The sequence below is a fragment of the Sus scrofa genome, chromosome 13, assembly GCF_000003025.6.
Source record: "Sus scrofa isolate TJ Tabasco breed Duroc chromosome 13, Sscrofa11.1, whole genome shotgun sequence".
Classification (NCBI taxonomy): domain Eukaryota; kingdom Metazoa; phylum Chordata; class Mammalia; order Artiodactyla; family Suidae; genus Sus; species Sus scrofa.
The window spans coordinates 41,454,575-41,473,918 of record NC_010455.5 but is presented as its reverse complement, the minus strand read 5'-3'; the positions used below and the strand labels follow the sequence as shown (position 1 = coordinate 41,473,918).

The following is a 19,344-nucleotide window of genomic DNA, read 5'->3' as shown; positions in this document are numbered from 1 at the left end:
GAGAATAAGCCTAGTGTGCCCTTCACTCCATCTATGCCAATGTTTCTCAAATGCAGTGACTCCCTTATCAACCCCTCATGGTCCCTCACAGTCCAGTTGCAGAGTCCTGTTTCCTAGCTGCCCTGATATCACATCATTAGGAAGTTCTAGATGATGGCCAGCCATAGGCAGCACAGCAGATCCAGGTGGGCTGACCTCAGATGCACTTTTCAGGCTAACCTCACTGCTTGTTCCCCTGGCTGGAAATGACTGCGTTGATGTTTTAATCAAAATCAACTCTGCAAAGGGCCAGGAGCCACAGGTGCTTTTTCCTGAACTGCTCCTATGCTTGTGATGAAAACTGCAAATTTTAACGTCCCACCAATTAAAGCGATTTTTGGATAGCAGATGTGCACTCCAGCAAACCGAAAGTATCCACTTTGGTTTGTACGCTATAGGGTACATGGGATGCTCTGATGACCATTCACAGTACTTTCAGCTGAGTAATATCTTGTCCAAACTGTGATGGTGGCAGTCTCATTTGCTGCTTTGGCAATCGGCTTGACAATGTCATACTTTAATGTATAATTGGATAAGCAATTGGGTTCTGTTATAGTACAGTGGTTTGGCATAATTATTTTCCAGTGTGGTGATTTTCTAGTTAATAAATACTTTGGGGGGTTACAAATTCTTAAACATTCTTAAATACTCTCTACTCCTTGAAAGTAGGATGCCATTAATTAATATAACAGTTTATTTCAGCATTTTGGCCCCATTGGCAGCACTAAAAAGAAAGTTTGCTTTGACTCAAGCAAATGAGGCTCAAGTCTCAAGTCAAAGTTTTGGCAACTAATCAAATGATGAATGGTCTATCAATTACTAGAATTTCTTTCCATCAAGGGCAACCAACTGGGCTTTGGAAACTTGATATGACTTGAGGGAACCAGAGGTAATTTGGTTGCAGTGATCTAGTGATTAGTCCAGAGTTCTAGCTCACAGGATCCCTCCCATTGAAAGGAAGAAGGGAGGAAACTAACAAATTTTTGTACAAAGAAATATTTGAAGATTCTCAGGGATCTAAGGAGGCAGAAGTGGCAGAAAGAGTTTGATGACACAAGACCTTTTGTTTTGCCCCAAGTGAAAGCAAACAGGTGATTCTTTAGGACACCAAGAAAGCCCAAAATGGGTGACAATCTCCTCAATAACCAGTACTTAGAGAAAGGACATTCAATATTTAGGGACCAAATATGTGCTCAAAGGATACTGGCTGTATGTGTCTGACAGAGAAAATGAGACAGTGTCCAGATCATGAAATATACCTCAGTGCCAATCTACATGGTCCAGGAAGGCTTTGAAGAGAGGCACATATTGGGCAGAAACAGAGTGATTTTCACTTAGGTTAAGAGCAGCCTTGAGGGTGGAAGCCAGGATCAATGTGGGTTTCACACAACACCAGGAGGGAGCATAAGAGGCAGAGGTCTGTCCACAAGGAGGGGCCGAGCCCTCTCACAACTGCACCCAGTTCACTGACTTGACCGCTATACTGACCACAGGCACCTCACCCCCAAGCCACCCCTTCCTGGCCCGAGCCACCCACCATTTCCTCTCTGGTGGCTGCACTAGTTTGTCACTGGAATTCACACTCCGGCCAGGTTACTCTTTATGAAAAGTTATCTTAGCCTTCCTTCTCCCCTGCTTCTAACCCTTTACTATCTTCTCATCTCACCAAAAATTAATTCCAAACCTCTTAGCCATGTTGTCAATGATCTGCTTCTTCCACACTCAGTCTTTTAGCCAAGCTTCCTTTAACCTCATGGCTCTGTACTTGCTGTTCTCCCAGCTCTTTTTTTAATGTTTCAGCTGAAATGTCACCTCCTCAGTGAGGCCGTCCTCCAAAACCCCTGCCTGAAGTTCTGCCACCCTGCAGATCACCATGCTCTGATTTTCTTCAGAGCTCTGCTAATATGAATTTATTTTGACCTCTAAGCAGCAGTCATCAAAAAAAATTCTGAAAAAAAATTTCAGCTCAATAGAAACAACCACATCCCCATGTCTGTCCCACATTATAGATGGCCCAAGCTTCAGCTTCAGACTAACAGTCACATCCCTCAACTTGGCACCATCTCCCAAGGTTCATGCCATGTTTAATGCTGTATTTCCCATATTTCTGCTTAATGTATTTTCTAAATTGACTCTTATTTTTACTTAAATTTACTTTATTTAATAGGAAATCTTGAGATGACATCATAAGTGGGAGATAAGCTTCAAACAAAAACCATCTAAAGATAACTATATTCTATTCTAGCTAGAGTATGGATGTCACCTCACGTTCTGTTGGAGGTCATGTTGGTACTGTGTTCAGGAAAATCTCATACCAATGGAGACTTCCTCTTGACAATTAAGGACTAAAAGATGATTAAGAAGGGAATAGCTTTCTCAATAGGATTCAAAACTGTTTCCAGCTTTGAATTGTAGAGCTAGAGGCCAACTTTGGGGCCATTGGGTTGTATGCCCCATATTTAAACAAGACTTCCAAATGCCACCAAAATTCAGCTCTCCTGACAGCTCTGATAGATGGGCAGCATGTCTAGAATGCCAGGGAAGATTCATCAGGAAAGAGTAGTACAAACAATTGGTGAAGCTGGTGCTGGGCACAGGCTATAGGAGTGCTGGCAAACACCTCAGGTGTCCCCTGAAGCTGTCCCCATTGCCCAGAATAACCCTGTCCTAAAAATCCCATCCTGGTCTTGAAGCCAGTGCAAACCCTGATTTTTTAAAGTCAACCCCAGACCCTTCCTTAGTGAGAATTACTCTCACCCCCCAGAGAGCCTGAGAGTAGATGGTGGAACTTCTATTCCACACTTCTACCAGGCTGTTTGGACTAAATGATGTCTGCATGAATCCATCTGCCTGTTGGGTGGTAAGACCCCAGAAGGCAAAGGTTTTTGGCTTTTTCATCTCTATAGGTTTCATAAGACCTAGAACAGTGCCTGGAGTACCTCGTGTGCTCCCCAAATGCTTATGGGCCATATTGAAAGCAATAACAGAGGATGAGATCTAAAAAAATTAAGGATTTACTTTCAAATTCATTGAAATTCTTTCCTCACAGTATTTTATATAAACACCTATCTGAACAGAACCATCAACCCGTAAGAAATGGTTTATTGAAGTTCCATGGTCTTTATATGGTTTTACAAAACTAATAACAATGAGATATTAATGAATTTTAGAATGCCACCCAAGTTTATATTCAGCCACTTGCTTCTTTGAGAAGTGGCTTTAAATTGTTTCTGTGCTCTTTAAAGACAATTTGGCATTTTACTACAGGTTAGTTCTCAATTCTGAAAAACTCTTAAATTATTGTGAATCATTCCTCCTACTGTATTCCATTACAAAGCTATAAAAATGTCAATAGCTAAGGCAGTGCGAGCATTACATCAGGGAATGAATCATTGCCCCACAGGCCCAGTGTAACACACTCAATGCACAGAAAGTAGCACAGTGTCAAAATCGACACATATCAGTACTTCAATCAGAAATCCTGTTAACACTACCTTCCCCGAGAATCATTTCAAGAAGATAAAGCTGGATGACTGCGAATACACTTTTTTTAAATCTCTTTTCAAAGCTGTATAGAAGTAGAATTCACTTCCAGGAGCCATCACCGACTTCGCTCTGTGGAATGTGAATAAAGCCTTTAGTTCAAGTTTCTGCAAACTTTGTAACTTTGCCATGAGCTTTCCTCCAAAGAACAAGCTTCTGAAAAGAGTTCAACTGTTGCAGTTGCATAAAGTGAAAGGAAGGAATGAAATTCCCATTGTGCCTCAGTGGTTAGCAAACCTGATTAGCATCCACAAGGATGCGGGTTTGATCCCTGGCCTTGTTCAGTGGGTTAAGTATCTGGCATTGCCGTGAGCTGTGGAGTTCAGATGCAAGTCAGATCCTGCGTTGTTGTGGCTGTGGTATTGGCTGGCAGTTGCAACTCTGATTTGACCCCTAGCCTAGGAGCCTCCATATGCCACGGGGGCGGCCAAAAAGATAAATAAATAAATAAAATAAATAAATAAATAAAATAAGAGAAGGAAAGGAACATGCATAACCTTAGCCTTCATGCTGAGAACATTCAGGATTTAATTTGTGAGGCCTCACAGCAGAGAAGAGAGGTAGAGTACTGTAGAGAACGGATTCCCAGATGCTGTCAGTAGAAAGAAGTGCTGTTATTTTATGTACCACTAAGAAAGAAAAACACTGCCAATTAAATTATTGGCATTTCAGAGATTTCAGAGATGTTAAAATGTGAAAAAGTGTGCTTCTGAGAACAGATGAACTATGGAATTTAAACAGTGCTGGTGAGTTCCTCTGCATTTCATGCAAAAAAATAGTAAGTCCCAGAATGCATAAAATGCTTGCTTGAATTTGACCTTGCTTGAATAGTCTCCTCCATCTTAACCAGGATTCACAGCTAGGCAGTTTTGGGAACAACCAAAAATGAAACAAAGCACTTCCGAAGGTACCTTTCTAAGAAGTCTCCAAGACTGAATAGCCAGATAAAATACAGGAAACCAAGTTAAATTTGAATTTCAGATAAACAGTGAATATGTTTAGTATAGGAATGTCCCAAATACTATATGAGATGTACTAAAACAAATTAACTGAGTGCCCTGTGTTTTTATTTGTTAAGTCTGCTAGCTATGCTCCCAGGGTAATTTTGACTGCATTTGACCTTCACTACATGCTTTTACTCTAGGACTTGAACTTGTACCTGTGAGGAGCCTCCATTAAAGCCTTATTCACTCCTTACAACAACCCTGAGACAGCAGGATTACTGAGGTCATTTTAGGGCTGCAGGAGCTAAATTTCCTCCTCAGACTTTAATGTTTCATTAGATTAGTTGGTTTGCTCTGACTTCTGATCATGGCTGTTAATCCTTTCACACAGTAGTTAAGGTCCAAAAGATAAAGGTCATTGAAACTATGAAGATGGTAAAGGCCCTTTTATCCCTGAAAACCACCTCTGTGGGTTGGTCATTTGTCACTGTCATGGAGATATTGTATCTAGCCTAATAATAACAAACAACAATAATGAAAATAATTGTCTTAGTAGCAGCAGCAAATACTCAGCACCACTTATTATGTATCATGCAGTTGCTCATCACAACTTTTACTACTCTCTTTGTAGTGAGGGGGAATCAGAGGCACAAAGAAGTTAAGGAGCTTGCTCTTCTCAGTGATAAAGTCTGGGGCCAACTTCTTCTTCCTGGAGAGCTCTCTCCCCATCACTCTTTATTCTAAGAGTGAATATTATTTATTTATTAATCTATTATAATCTATAATCTATTTCCTGGTGAAACTAAGTCACCTCTCAAAAGCTTTCAAATTAGCTCAGCCCCTCTGGGCATTGGTAATGCCCTTCTCACTCTTCCTTAACCATCTGGTATCTACTCTCCCTACCTGGGAGTCCCCAGAGGACAATAAAGGGATCAGTCTGATTGAGTGTTTCAGTGCCAGACCCAGCCCTGATGTTGCAGTTGACAGTGAACCTATCTGGGAGATGAGTAAATTGTCACTGACTTTCCCTGTGGCTAGTCTAAGATCATCTGGAAGGTTCCTCCAAAGTGAAACTCCTCCAGTGAGGCTTGCCCAAAGCAAATAGTGCCTTTTGGATAAGCTACTGTTTAGGGTGCCTAGGACTGATCTCTGCTAGCTGGCTTGGCAATGGTTTCCAGTTCTCAGGTGCATGGGTCTCTCAGGGAAGCAGAACTTTACTCCAAACCACAGCACGTTTCATTTCCAAGTCACCAGAATACAAGTCCTACCCACCAAGGCTTTTCCAGGCTCCCTAATCCTGCAGACTCAAACCCCATTCAAAGGATCCTGAGCCTGATCAGCTTCCTGCTGTTAACCAGGAGAGGTCTTGTGACTCAGACTCTCCTAGGACAGAAAGGGAATAGAAGACAAGCAGTTATAGAGCAGGGTTTGCAAAGGAAAGCCTCAGTACTGTCAATAGAATCACAAACAATGGGCTTAAAGGCAAAGCTCTTATTTCTGTCCTGTGTGAGGGCTCTTTCTTTATGCACATACTTCTCCCAGATGCAGAGCTTCTTAACAGCCATTGCACCTTAGAATTGCCTGGGAAGTTTAAAAAAAAAAAAAAAGTCCCCAAACCCAGGCTGCCCCCTACTCCAGACCAATTAAATCAGAATCCCTGGGGTGGAGCCAGGCCTCTGCTGCTTTTAAATTTTTCTGTGTGAGTCCAGTGGGCAGCCTCGGTTGAGCATGGCTGTTCTAGAGAAAGCCAGGTGCTTTCATCTGGGGATTTTAAAACCCCTAGGTTTTAAAAAACATATACCACAGAGCTTCACGAATATGATTAGTTTTTGTTTTATTTATTTCCTATTTCCCATAAACAACTTCTAAGCATTGGCACAACGTTGCCATCTGTAAGGCATATGACAATAACAGACGGTAGCCTAAGAACCAAGGAGGCATTAGCATTTTAGGCTCTAAATTATTGGGATTCAGCTGGTGCGATCTGCGTTGATGAGGCCACTTAATGCTTGATTTCTGCGTCTGAACAGCAGTACCAGAAGAGGCAAGGCCATATTTTCTGGGCTTTGCATTGTTCCTTGTCATCCTATTGAATTGTTATAAGATGGATTTATAACAGACCTAAAGCTAGTATCAAAATGAAAATTAGTTCTTGAGTAGAAAAATAGCAATCCTGTGTGACTCGCTTTTAGCCATTGCGTCATCAATGCCTCTGCAAGGAAGGAAATGACTTCTTAATGTGGTTTTCTTCCACTAAGGAGAATTAAATCTAAGTGACAAAATGTAAAACCAGCATGCTGGCAGGCAAACTCAGAGCAGAAGATCCATGACCCTCATCAACATATTGGTGGCCCAGTTATATGCTAATAACCTCATTTAGGCTCAGACTTACCCAAAATAGAAAAACAGTGCTCAGCTGGAAAGCTGTCTTCCCTCACTGTTTCACCTTCTGTATCAAAGTTTGCTCTGAAATAATGGGGACACTTCCCCATCTGCTGCAGGCTGCCTGGGGCGGAGGGAGTGGGGGTGTTCTCTGGGTTAGAGAGAGTGATTTGTGCCTGAAATAGCAAATACCATTGTTTTGGTCATGAGACTTTTTCCTGAGTCAGCAAGATTCTTTGACAAAGGATCTGACTTTTGGGTGAAGGTACCTGAGAGGGGTGTGGAACAGGATTTCTGGAACTATTCGCTCTTTGGCGACACTGCATTTCCTCCAGATTAAAAGGCAAACGTGATTGGAAAGACCCCTGGCACTAATGCTCTGGGCTGGGTAATATCCAGCAGGTGAATGAATTTCCTCAGACCTCAATGGCTTTCTTGGTAAGATGGAACACAAAGGTACCTGCTTTGTGGATGGGTTTTTGTAAGGATTAAGTACAATGATGCATGAGGAAATAATACACAAAGAGGAAACTGCCCTTTGCATCATGAATGGCAGCTATCATTGGTGCTATTAAATAGTTGGCTTCGATCACCTCAAATGACTTAACACCAAATACTATATTGTGCCTCCTGCAAAGAATATATACCCTTAGCACTTTACAGTGTCTAGAGCTACACACAGGAATAACAAATTTAGTTAATAAAACTGAATTGCAATAGGAGATTAAGGGGGAAAATCAAGCTTTTCTAATGAAGAGATTCCTGAGAATATCCTCTCTCACTGATAGAATTGAAATTTTATTCACTTTATATGTAAATCTGAGACATATACAGACTTTAAAAAAAATAGGGGTATCTTAAGAGAATTTTAAAATGGCTCAATTGACTAGGACCAATTATTAATTTTTGATGCTTCCTCAGTTTTTATTTAGCTTTGTCTTCTTCCTGTTTGCCTCTTTTTCTGTTTTTGTTTTTTGTCTTTTTTAGGGCTGCACACTTGGCATATGGAAGTTCCCAGGCTAGATGCAGATTCTGAACTATAGCTGTCAGCCCATGCCACAGCCACACATGCCAAATCCTAGCTGCATATGCAACCTACACCACAGCTCATGGCAACACTGGATCCTTAACGCACTGAGCAAGGCCAAGGATTGAACCCACTTCCTTATGGATACTAGTTGGATTTGTTACCACTGAGCCAAGACAGGAACTCCTGAAGCCTCTTTTTTTATGCATATACTCCTATTTCTTGCTCAGCACTCTTGGCCCTTCTATTATTATCATTAGGAAGCTTGGGCTATTTTGGTTCACAGCAAAACTGCTCAGAACTCACACAAGAGAGCTTAAGCCAAAGAGAGGAGTAGATAAACCTCAGCCAGCTTGGAGAATGATTACAGGTGGGCAGCAATGCCTTCAGGGTCTGGGAAGTAACATGAGTGGATGATTCTGGCCAATGCTGGCTATACATAATATTGGAGGGTGATGGGGGTTATGGTAAATGTCAGGATGCCCCCCTCCCCTGTCTGTGACCCCCCCCCCCCCAAATCCCAACCGCAGAGGATAATCCGAAGGCAGTGAACAGGGCCACTGTGTAGCCTAAACTACTTATTGTATTACAAAAGCCAGGAATGTGGATTTTTACACTAAACCTCTTTATTTTCAAATTATGGCAATTAATGCAATTAAAAGACATGGCCTCTGCTTTGCAAATTCTATTCAGCTACCCCCACAACACCCTTTCATGGGGATCCCCAGGACCCATTAATGAGCCTATCTTTTCTTCCAAAGCTCCAGAAACATGACAGAGAGGATGAGGACTCCCCCACCTTATGGAGATCAGAGGAGGATATGGCAGCAGAAGCTGCAGCTCTGCGGGGCTACTTCCAGTGATGCAGGTAAAGACTGTATGCTTGCTTCCTCACTGCTCAGACCCTTCTGGGGGCCTTACTCCAGAAAGGGTCTCCCTGCCTGGGATGGGAGTGCCAAAAAGCAGCTGCACAAGACCTAAAGGCATGCGTAGAGAGAACCCTGCCCCTTGAGGCACTGATTTCAGCCTCTGAGTCACTCTTCCCATCTCCAACTACCTTCCACATAATTCTCCTCTCTGTTCTCTTCCTTCCTGCCCACTCCCCCATCACCTCTGCCCATTGTCCCTCTGCAATCCAGTCCCTGCAAAGCAGCTGGAGATAGTTTATAAGGTAAACCCAATGGTCGAAAAAGTCAAAACCCATTGAGGGAGTCACATGGCCCTCAGGCTCAAGTCTAAGGTTCCTGTTAGGCTACAAGGAGCCATGGACCAGCACAGCCTCATCCAGGCAGGCTCTTTCACTCAGGTCTCCTCTCCCAGCTGCTATTTGGTCAGTTACCCTTTGTGTTTCCCTTTAGCTTTGGCTGCCAGGAAGCTCAGGCCACAAGGAAAGGCCAGGCAGGATAGAATTTTCTCTGCATTAATGATGTCTAACTACTAGGAGAAGACAGATTTAAGACAGATAGAAAAGCTAGAGCCAATCTCCTCTCCCAGTATTAACACAATGTCAAGGGGCTCATGGATCTTATAAAATTTATTGATTACTTAGGCTTCCATATTGGAAATAGTAGGGTATACCTTCAGTAAAAAAATAATTTGTCTGATATTCAAATGTAACTGGGTCCTAGCAACCCTGTTAATAAATATCCTTAGGGATTACGGACCCCAGATAAAGAGCCTCTCCTCTAAATTATTTCTTTTCCAGAACTGTCTGCTTCATCTGGTCTTGTACAAATGTGTTTATATTATAAGAAGCTGAAGGAGATCAGATACAAATTAAAAATGTAATTAGTGAACAAATACTGGGAGCAACTGAATTATGTAAAATTGTAGAAACCACTTGGTGATCATGTTTTTAGCTAGAAAACACATTTGTTATATTATGTTTTCATTTTGAAATCTAAGTCTATTTTGGTTAGTTTAAAATAAATGTGTATTTCTTGGTCTTTTTCTCCCCAATCTCCTTTTGAAAGTATTCTAATTACTTAAAGACCCAGTATCAACTTCTCCCCTCATTATTGTTCATGTATGCTGTTTTGCTCAGGCCCGTGCATTCAGGGCCTTAAATTCTGGAAAACTTATTTATTCCCCCATGTCACTGATTTGTCAGCTTTGCAGCCAGTTGCCTGAAGGGATATAGTGTGGTGTTAGGAGAGCTGTCATTGATATTTTATTTTTAAACTTTTCCATTGCTGTTCACCTTCTCATTTCTCTCTCCCACCCCCTGCCCCACCCTTAGGATCAAGTTAGTTTAACGAAGAACATAGGCCTGTGAGCATGAATGCCAACCTCTTTCTATTCGTCTTTTGAAAGCTAGTGTGTCATTTTGGGTTATCCTGTTCAAATGGTGTCACCAGTCTTCAGACTCAACTTCCTAGGCTGAATTGTTCTTCTTTCTGGGTTTCTTATGTAATAGGCACTTTCAGGGAGAGGCAAGTAAGCTCCAGGCTTTTCCTGAGGCTTGCTGAATTGCACGATTTTGTCTTACGGTATGTTTCCTAGACAGTTTAGGAGAATTTAAACTTCTCAGCCAAGTTTCCTGTATGCTTTGCTCTGTCAGCCTTTGCTTCTGTCTTGCCTTGAGGCCTAACAGCTCCTGTCTTCCAGGTGAATCAACTTGCCTTATAAGTCTTGCCAGAAAGATGCTCACCTGAACTTGTTATTACAGACTATTGTCAGAGAGCCTGTGGGTTTTTAAATGAACTAACATTAACGTCTCTCTTTAAGGGTCTGGCTGTACAACAAATCACCTTCTGTTTTCCCAGCAGTCAGATATGGGAAATGAGAACAGGAGGGAAAATGCAGGAGGCTAAAGAGCATACAACTAGTAACGTGGAGGTGAGAGGCTTAAACGTAGGGTCCTAAGATTACACCAAGAGTATCATCATCTCTGTTAGTATGATATGGGACCACATACAGTTCTCTTGAGAGACAAAGGGAAAAGGAAACCTAAGCATCAAGTTGACCCACCTAGTTCTTTGATACCCAATCTCTTCCCTTTTCAAAATTCATCTACGCACCAAAAAATGTTTATACAGTGTTAAGGGATTCATGGAACTTTCCAGAATTGGTTAACAAATAGGGCTGTCATGCAAGATATGGACATACCTAGACTTAAAATAAAATTACTTATCTGAAATTTAGATAAACTTGGCCTCTCCAAGCTTTCAGGAGCCAGTCAGTCTCGGGCAGAGCCAGTTTAAAGACTGCACACTTGGCAACATGCACAAAGGCAAATACAGTAGGGCTCAGCCATTGCCAACATTCCCGAGAAGTTACAAGATGTAGGATCTGTTATTATTCCATCTTGCAGGTGATGAGAAAACTGAGACTCAGTGATACTGTTATTCCAAGGTAAATAGTAAGTGATGGAACTCAGATGTGAACCCAGATAGTCCCTCCCCAAAAGCCTTTCCCTTAGTTTCATACTGCTCCCCTTGCTTGGAAGAGCCTGTCAACAAAAAATTAATATGTTGACCTAATAAAGAAAGGGAAGGTTTATTTGAGCCAAATCTGAGGATGATAACCTCAATGAGGAATGAGAATTACTTATCGTTAGAAGCTAAGCATAAAAATACATAGAAAAGCAATGCTGATGTATCTCAGCTCTTCATAGTTGCTGGCCTGTAGCTCTACTGGGATGGAGGTTCATTGTCTTTGTTAAGCTGAGAGGCTGGTCATCATTTGAGAGGCTGGCACCAAACAGAGACTCTCCATTTGCCCTATTCGATGGGATTAAAAAATAATTACCTATGGAGGGATTCAGCGTATACCAGCTAAAAAATTATCTTAAACAGGATAAGGGTGCCCATCTTTGGAAAATGGCAGGGAAGGGCAGAATTCAAACTCCAATCTAGCTGTCTCTGGACCTGCCCCAACCCCTAAGCTAGTGTTCCCTGTGTTTCTCGCCTGGCACAGGGAATGATAAGTGCTCGGGAGAACCCAGAGTGCGTTTCCCTGGGGTGAGAGAACTCAGGGCAGGAAGAGTTGCACCATGCTCCCTGCCTCCTACAGGCATGCTAGGTCTCTGGGCTGATTGGATGTATTTGATATTCATCTACTTTAACAACCAGCATACTGCAGAGAAGAATGTGCAGCCTTATGTCCAAAGATGCCCTATCTAGGAAAAGGGCCTGTAAAAGGCGAAGAGCTGCTCTCTGCTCAGTGTATGGTGTGGAAATGCCTAGCAACCCCTCAGTATATAGCCAACCCTGCTTTATAGCTTCTTTTTGTATAACCTCAGATTAATCCTCAGCATGACCAGGCTGCCATAAGAATGTGCAGATAAACATTCACGCACTAAAAACTGTTTCCTTCACCTCTTGAAGTCATCAGAGCATCAACATTAGCTTGGTTGTATAGAAGAATTCTCCTAATCTTTCCACATAACCCTGCAGGATGTTTTGGGGTTTTGGCCACTCCCTGAATCCTGGGCTGAGCAAAAAATGACTTTGAATTGTGGCTGCTTATAGAATAGTAAATGCAGATGCTGCCTTCATCAGGCACAGGAAAAGCCAACAGTCCAAGGGTTGCTGAATGAAGCTGCAGTTGTCTCACTTTCCACCTGACAGATCCCTGATGAGGTCAGCAATCCTTTGGTTCCAGGAATTTATGCATCACCTCCCCACACTGGGCTGAGTTCCGAGATAGGGTTTTTGCAATGGCTCTCTTAGTCCATGTTCTAAATCACGTTAGACGACAGTGGATCTGCATTTCTTATCTACCCTTGTATCCTTCCTGGAACACAGTAGTTTTCCTCTAGGTATTTAATACTTGGGTTTGCTACCTCTACACTCTCATGTTTATTATCATCTCCTATCCCATTCCCACTTCATGCTGGAATTGAGAAGGGTGTGTTGTTTTTGAAATATGCAAGCATCACCCCGAATTCTGATAGAAAGTCAGAGCAGAGCAGGTCTCCACACCCTGTTGTGTCAGCAGAGTGTGTTTGTAATTCATCAAACTCTCCTCTGTGTCTGCCATTATTTTATAGATAATTGGTTGCCTCTCATTTACTCGTAACGGAGCCGTGCAATTTCAAAGCAACTGAGTCAGCCCAAAACAGCGTTATTAGTAGTTACAGATATACTGTCAATGCAAAATTTTGACGCTGGCATTTTTGAAAAATTACCATAATTTCAGCCACTGGACCACACATATCGTAATCAAGGATAGCAGAGGTGGACAAGAAAGGATGGGTTTACTTATTTAGCACATGTTCTGGTAACTGAATGTACCTTTAGACATCTACCCCAGCAGCTTGGGAAAATCTACCTTCTCCAAGAGGGTCTCTTCTCAGCAGAGCAGCCTCTGATGGAAAGGCCCAAGGAGCAAATCATAATCCTCATATTTTCTTGGAGGAGAGGAAGAATTAACTTCAGCACCTCACTTTCCCTATCTCTGAATGACTATGATGGAAAGCATTTTAATTACATCCTTGGGTTATTATAAGGCGAAAAACAAAACAACAGGTAGAAAATACCCTAGGAAAAACAGCTCTAAATTGTGCTTCTTCTGGATTTAATACTTCTCTGAGGAACCAATATCTCCATATATTCTACTACCTTTTAATGAATGGTGAGCCTGGAGACTCTGAGTTTACATTAGCTATGCCACTGTGTAGATGCATTATTTACCCTCTGATTTCTATTATGTTTTAAAGATAATTATGGAAATGTTCAAGTTATGAGAAATTAGGTTCCAATAGTAATGAAAGACTAAACCTGTATGGCAGGATGTTTTCAAACCACCAAAAAAAAGAAGCATGACTTCTGCTTCTATTACTAACAGACCAAATAATTTGGATCAACCTTCTCACTGTGTTCAACTAGAAAAACTGTAGAGAATATAGGAAAACATCTTTTAAAGGTAACAAGGTAGCAAAAGATTATAGGGTTAAAACATGCAAAGAGAAGAGCACAGCATGAAGGACTGCTTTCTCCTGAGGGCATTTTTTTTTTTTTTGGCTCAAGATTAGCTTTATTTTTATTTTTATTTTTTCTCCACTGTACAGCATGGGGACCAAGTTACACATACAAATATACATACTTTTTCCTGAGGGCATTTTGAGAGTTAGTGAGTCAAATGGAACTGCAGCAACAAAAACCGGGTTGCCAATGGCAGAGTCCTTTCTAAAACTCCCATACCTGGGTGGCAAGGTGAAGCTCTGAAAAAGGGTGAACCAGTTGTAAACCAGCCCTGGTATTGCCTGCAGGCCAATTTCAAATCATCTGGGCAACTGAGAAAGTCTCTACCTCAGATACTGAATTAAGGTGATGCTAAATTGCTAGTCCTATTGGGTCCCTGGAAGAAGCAAAGAAAAAATAACCTCTGGAAGAAAAATATACCATCCATGATTTTAAACTGTTCCTATAAATATTTTTTTTCAAATAGAATTACCAATACATGGGTGTGTATATATTCCCACACACACATACACACACCCTACAAAGTATATGAGGAGACAAGTCAATATAAATAAGGTATGAATCTCCAGATATAGTCATTGAAACAACTATGTTAATTTTGTTCTGGAGAGAAAATACTAGATTTCTTTATCATTCAGTAGAGAGCTAGAATCTATTCTCACAATGGGAACCACACTGGGATAAATACAGAGATGATGTGAAAAAGAAAGAACCAAAGAGAAATTTTAGAACTGAAAAATACTATAACCCAATGAATGAACGTAGCAGCATGTTTTTTTTACAGCAAAAACAGAATCAGTGAACTTAAAGATGAGCTATGTGAAAATATTCAGAATGAACCATAAGAGATGAAGGAGAGTGGGGAAAAGTATGAGAGGTCAGAAGATATAGAATATAGGGAGAAAGTCTAGTAGGTGCTTATGAACAATTCCAAAACGGAGTTCTAGTGGAAGTTATAATTAGAGAAGATGGCTGAGAGTTTTTCAAAACTGGCAAAAGGCACCAATCCAAAAATTCAAGAATATACCAAACCCATAGTAAAGGGTATAGAGGGCACACCTAGGCGCATCAGGCTAAAACTGAGAGTAATTTGTCAGACTCGATAGTGAAAAAAATTGAAAAGAAACTTACTGTCCAATAATTAGACCAAGGGCAACGACAACAGAAAAATCAGAAGGCTACAGAATGACATCTCTAAAGAGCTGAAAGAAAATAGCTGCCAACCTAGATTCCATACCCAGTCCATATATATTTATAGAATAAGGGTGAAATAAAGGTATTTTCTAACAAAAGCTGAGAGAATTCATCAGCAGCAAATTCATAAAAAGAAATTCTAAAGAAGAAGAAATCAGGTGGAAATTGGAACCAATTTTGAATTGAATGAAGAAAACTAAAACTTTTATATGCAACTAAAGTTGTATTTAGAGGACAATTTACTTTTAATTATGATTCAATACATTTATTGATAGAAAATAAAAGCTAAAAGTTAATGGTAAACATCTTCCTGGACATTGTAGTCATTACAATGAGAAGAGCATATAATTAATTTTAGACCAACACATTTGAAAACTGGGATTAAATTCATATTTCTGGAATAAATCCAGTTTCCCCTGACACAAAGTGAAAAATAAAATATAAATAATGTGATAATTATTAAATAACTCAAACATGAATTAAAACTGTTCCTACAAGGAAAATGTCAGGCCCAGGTAGCTTTACTGGTGAATTGTACCACACAATTAAGAAAGAAACAAGGATCTGAATAAGATTCCTAATAAGAACAACTGGTAGAAAATTCTGCCAGAGAAAAGAATAAATAAATAAATAAATAAATAGCCTCTTGTATTTCTGTTTGTTGTATGTATTGCCTTACACATGAATCTGATAAGAACATAACAGAAAGGAAATCTACAGACTAGTTGCACATGGAAATATACTTGCCACCATCCTAAAAGATACCCAAAGGTAGACAGATAAATAAATTAATTGTATGTATGTGTGCAAAAGAAGATATATTATGTTCAATGCAATATCGATTTCACATTATACTAGTCTTATGCCTTTTACCAGACTAAGGGATAAATGATAAGCCCATTTCAGTAGATGCTGAAAAAATGTTGATCAAATTAAACATCCAACCTAATAAATATAAAAATTCTAGAAACTGTTGAGCTAGTGAGGAATTTATACTTAAGGATGAAATGTTGAACATTATTCATCTGAGATTGCAAATGAGATAAGAATATTCACTATTAGCCCTGATATTTCACCATGTACTCAGCTAGTACAGTAAGACAAGAACAATCAATAAAAAGATAGGATTAGAAAGGAAGGAGTAAAACTGTCATTATCTGTAGACATTATGATGCATGCAGAAAACTCAAAAGACTGTACTAAGAGACAATTCAAATTAATCAGTAAGCTTAGCAAGGCCTCTGAATAGAAGTTCAACATAGGTCAGTTTCGAATTTCTCAGCCACTGTCTTAGCTCATGCAGCCATAACAAAATACCATCGACTGGGTAGCTTAAACAACAGAAATTTATTTCTCACAGTTCTGGAAGCTGGAATTCTAAGATAAGGGTGCTGATATGGTTGGGTTCTGGTGAGAGCCCTCTTCCTGACCTATGGCCAGCCCCCTTTTCATTGTGTCCTCTTATAGAAAAGAAAGAATGAGCTTTAATCTCACTGTTCTTATAAGGACACTAATCCTATCATGGAGCATCACCTTCATGACCTCATCTAAACCTAAGTTCCTTCTAAAGGCCACATCTCCTATTTCTATCACATTGAGAGTTAGGGCTTCAACTTGTGAATTTGAGGGGGACACAAACAGTCCATAACTGCCACACAGAATATGAAAAAAATAAAAGTTAGCTTATATTAACATCAGAAATCCAATTGTTCCATGCCTAGGAACAATTAAAGATATGCAAGCTTCTGGACAGACACTATAAAATATTAAGAGGCCTTAAAGAGGAATTAAATTAACAGAGACATGAGTGACTCAATTTTATAAAGACTGAATTCTCAGATTTACCTATAAATGCAATGCTACTCACATCAGAAATCTCCATAATTTGTAGTGGCAGGTTAGTTGTTTTTTTGGTAAAAATTGAATAATTGATTCCAAAATGCTTATGGAAATGTAGCTTATTAAAAGAATAAGACTGAAATATAGAAGAATATTGAAATAATAAGACAGAAGTATAAGAGAACTTACTCTATGGGGTACTGACTTATTAAAAGGCTACAAAAATTAAGGGAGCTTGGTGTTGATACAAGGACAAATAGACAGATGGAACAATGCAGAAAGGCCATAAACAGAAAAGAGGCCTATAACGTTTAATTTATGATACAAAAGCCATCACAGAACTATGGGGAAAGGAACATCTTTTCAATAAATGGTTCTGAAAAAATTGGATATCTATATAGAAAATTACTGAAACTGCATCCTATCTCCTACCACATGCAAAAGCCAATTCCAGGTGGATTATAATTCAGAATCTGGGCAGAACCTCCTTGCCTGCCTACTTGCATCTCTCACAAGCATCATGTCGTAATAAATCAATTTCTTGCCTATCAAAAAAAAACTGAAGTATAAATTTATAAAGGAATATAGGAGAATATGTTCATGGTCTTATTTATAGATAGACTTTTTAAACAGGGCATGAAAACATTATTTTAAAAAAAGATATTGATAAGTTTGACTACATTCAAAATAAGAAATTTTGTTTATCAATAACACTAAGATAGAGAAAAAAAGAGGAAAAAAAAGCAAGACAGAGAGTGAGAGAAGGTAGCTACCACATCTGTAGTCAATGGAGGGCCAGTATCCAGAAGATAATTATTCTAAAGAAAAGGAAAAAAAAAAAATATATATATATATGTTAATAAGAAATATTCAACAGTCCAATAGAAAATACAAAAGGATTTGAACAGGAACTTCATAAAAAGTAGGTCTCAAAATGGACAATAATCTTTAGTTATTAGGGAAATGTAAATTTTAAGCACAATGAAATACCACTATATATCACCCACAATAGTTAAAATTTTAAAAGACTGACGATATCAAGTGTCTGCAAGAATGTGCAACAAGGGAAACACAAAAGCATGCCTACTGTGTATTGTATTCACATAGAGTTCAAAAACAGGCAAAACTAAATTACGGTGTTTAGAGATATATTCATTTAGAGAATAAAATTATAAAGGAAAGCAAGGAAGCAATCACCATAACCTCAGCCCAGTAGTTACCTTTCTGGAGGAGTCAAGAAGGAGCTTATGAGTGGGAAGGGATGTGGGGGTGGGAGGATGGAAGGGCTGGCAATGCTCTGTTCCTTGTCAAGGATGGTAGCAAGGCCCCTGTTTGCTTTGTATTAATTCTAAAAGCCGTATTATATATCTTTTGCACTTTTCTGTATATATTTCACTGTAAAAATGACTAAAGTAAATCAGAGAAGGGAAAACATTTAAATTAAGCACAAAAGGAAGGAAGAGATCGACTTTAGTGTATGGTCTAATTGCTGGCCGGGCATACAATTACTCCAGAATAGGTTAAAACAACAAAGAATAATTGCCTCATATAATGTTCACAGACACTTTGCTACTACGTCAGAGATTTGATTCTCTTCCTCTTGGCCATCCTTCCTGACTTTAAGGGACCAGACTGGCCAAGGAGATCATTATCTTAGAACTGAATAGAGAAGATCACCCCAGAGGATATTTCATTATCAATGATTATTAATGACACCACTTACAGAAATCTCATTATATTAAGCACTTTATAGCCTTATTTCAATTATACCCCACAACAGCCCTCTAGTATTGTCCCAATTTTCAGATGTGGAAACTGAGGCTTAAGGTTACTAGGGGACTTTCACAAGGACTCAAAGGTTCTAGTAGACAGTCAGGGCAACCCAGGAAGTCTAACTCAGAACCACACACCTTTACACTTACATTTGTGGGTCTCTGTATAGAAATGTCCTCCCCTGCTCACACTGTAGCTAACTGAAGACAAGAGTTGTACAATGAAACTGAGGTGCAAATTACAGCTTATGCTAACTTTTCCATTAACTTCAGGAAAGCACCAGCATTTGGTGATTTCTATCCTAGGCGCTTTGCATAGGTCCCTTTATATCCACTCATCATAACCACCCTGTCTAAGAGGCACTGAGGTCCCTGTTTCCCTATGCAACAACAATGATGGACTAAATATTTGCCTGAAAGGTAAAATTGCATTCGATGGCCAGGAGTGAATCACAGCTAATCGACCTTGGACCATAGTTTGTAAGATGTCGTTCTTGGGATCAGTGAGGATTCCCAAGGGCTCCATTCAAGACCTTTTAATTAGGGTTTCCTTTAGAGATGAAGGTTTTCGCCAAAAGTCTAATTAACCATTGGACTTCAAAACATTTAGAAAACTGGTGAAAGGTAAAGCAGAAAGTAGGATGGGTATAGCAGATGTGAATTTGGAACTGCCTAGT

General features: G+C 39.9%; 1 protein-coding gene and 1 long non-coding RNA gene across 13 annotated transcripts in view; one reads left to right on the top strand and one right to left on the bottom strand.

The window, feature by feature from the left end:
* The window catches only part of LOC110256455, a 325,871-nt gene that overhangs the window by 16,579 nt on the left and 289,948 nt on the right, over positions 1-19,344 (bottom strand). The gene's annotated exons all lie outside the window — the stretch shown is intronic.
* Positions 1-19,344, top strand: part of FHIT (fragile histidine triad) — a 1,440,837-nt gene that overhangs the window by 1,410,881 nt on the left and 10,612 nt on the right. For all 11 annotated transcript variants that reach the window (XM_021070759.1, XM_021070758.1, XM_021070765.1 and 8 more), the window contains one exon: positions 8,697-8,803. In XM_021070759.1, coding sequence (XP_020926418.1) covers positions 8,697-8,803 — 107 coding nt within the window. The remainder of the gene's footprint in view (positions 1-8,696; positions 8,804-19,344) is intronic.